General features: G+C 47.0%; 1 protein-coding gene across 1 annotated transcript; it reads left to right on the top strand.

Moving 5' to 3' along the window:
- The first annotated feature begins 497 nt into the window (after positions 1-497).
- Positions 498-1,395, top strand: LOC106324353 (uncharacterized protein K02A2.6-like). Its single transcript, XM_013762334.1, has one exon. The coding sequence runs from the start codon at positions 517-519 to the stop codon at positions 1,393-1,395; it is 879 nt and encodes a 292-aa protein (XP_013617788.1). The 5' UTR covers positions 498-516.
- Positions 1,396-2,023: the final 628 nt, after the last annotated feature.

Raw genomic sequence — 2,023 nt, 5'->3', positions numbered from 1 at the left:
GAAGGACTCCCTGAGGAACAGATCATGGCTATTGGAGCAGTGATAGCAGGTTGTGAGACTGGGAGGAAGCTTGAAGAAGTCAAGGGAACAGAAGGGAAATAACCTTGGTATGCTGATTTGGTGAATTACCTAGCCACAGGAAAAGAGCCTTTTAATCTTGTGTGTTATGCCAAGAAGAAGTTCTACAAGGATGTGAAGAGATACTACTGGGATGAGCCCTACCTCTACATTGTCTGCAAAGATCAACTTTATAGGAGAGTGGTTGCTAATGAGGAGATTGATGGGATGCTTACACAGTGTCATGGATCATCTTATGGAGGCCACTTTGTTACCTTCAAGACTGTTGCTAAGGTTTTACAAGCTGGATTCTGGTGGCCACACATGTTCAAGGACACACAAGACTTTGTTTCAAAGTGTGATTCATGCCAAAGGAGGGGAAACTTCACCAAGAGGAATGAGATGCCTCAAAATCCAATCCTTGAAGTTGAAGTGTTTGATGTGTGGGGTATTGACTTCATGGGGCCATTTCCATCATCACATGGCAACAAGTACATCCTGGTAGCTGTTGATTATGTCTCAAAATGGGTGGAAGCTATTGCAAGTCCCACCAATGATGCAAGAGTGGTAATCAAGATGTTCAAGAGCACCATCTTTCCAAGGTTCGGAGTTCCAAGAGTTGTAATCAGTGATGGAGGGTCTCATTTCATCAACAAACTGCTTGAGGGACTTCTCAGGAAGAACGGTGTTAAGCACAAGGTTGCAACTCCTTACCATTCTCAAACAAGTGGTCAAGTTGAGATTTCTAACAGAGAGATCAAGTCCATTCTCCAGAAGATTGTGGGGATTACAAGAAAGGATTGGTCAGTTAAGCTTGATGATGCGCTTTGGGCTTACAAGACAGCTTACAAGACACCTCTGGGGACCACACCTTTCAACCTATTGTACGGGAAAGCTTGCCATCTACCAGTGGAGCTTGAGTACAAGGCACTTTGGGCAGTAAAATTGCTGAACTTTGACATCAAGAGTGCCAAGGAGAAAAGGCTTTTTCAGCTACATGAGCTTGATGAGATAAGAATGGATGCCTTTGAAAACTCAAGGATCTACAAGGAGAAGACTAAAGCTTTCCATGACAAGAATATCCTAAAGAGAGAGTTTAAAGAAGGAGATCAAGTTCTTCTCTACAACTCAAGACTGAAGTTGTTTCCAGGAAAGCTTAAGTCAAGGTGGTCCGGCCCTTTCAAGGTCAAAGAGGTTAAGCCATATGGAGCAATAGTTTTGTGGAGTACTGATGGAAGAGACTTTACAGTCAATGGGCAAAGGGTTAAGCTCTACATGGCTGATGAACCTGAGGAAGATGGAGTTTCAACTCCACTGTCTGATCCTACCCCAGCCTAATCCAAAAGGAGGCAAAGTCAAGCTAGAGACTCAAAACAAGCTCACTTGGGAGGAAGTCTCATGCGTATCCTTGTACATATTGCATTGGTATTTTCATTTTCATCATATTTCAGTAAAACAAAAGAGAGGGGAAAGTGTTGAAGTAGTGTTCAGGTGGTTCATCGATTCGGTCAAGGCAAAGAATCGAGCGTGGGAGTGAGGTTCCGTAGCAACGCCACGAGGTCGCTCCAGCTGGGAGCGACGTGATCAGAGCGACTGGTCCAAGTCGCTCGCATTTTCTGTGTCCGGAGCTCAAGAGTCGCTCTCGGAGCGACGTCTCGCAGCGACCACGTGAGGTCGCTCGCGTTTTCTGTCGCTGGAAGCGAAGTGATCAGAGCGACTCGGCTAAGTCGCTCGCGTTTTCTGTCTACGGAGCGACGTCTCGCAGCGACCACGTGAGGTCGCTCGCGTTTTCTGTCGCTGGAAGCGAAGTGATCAGAGCGACTCGGCTAAGTCGCTCGCGTTTTCTGTCTCCGAGGCTCGAGAATCGCTCTCGGAGCGACGTTTCGCAGCGACCACGTGAGGTTGCTCGTGTTTTCTGTCACTGGGAGCGACGTGACGCAGCGACCACGTGAGGTCGCTCGCGTTT

This window comes from Brassica oleracea, chromosome C2, assembly GCF_000695525.1.
Source record: "Brassica oleracea var. oleracea cultivar TO1000 chromosome C2, BOL, whole genome shotgun sequence".
NCBI lineage: Eukaryota > Viridiplantae > Streptophyta > Magnoliopsida > Brassicales > Brassicaceae > Brassica > Brassica oleracea.
Note: the sequence above shows the minus strand (reverse complement) of the source record. Positions and strands in the feature narration are given on the sequence as shown.

Coding starts and splice junctions, on each gene's coding strand:
- LOC106324353 (XM_013762334.1), top strand. CDS start 517: ATGGGGCCATTTCCATCATCACATGGCAACAAGTACATCCTGGTAGCT.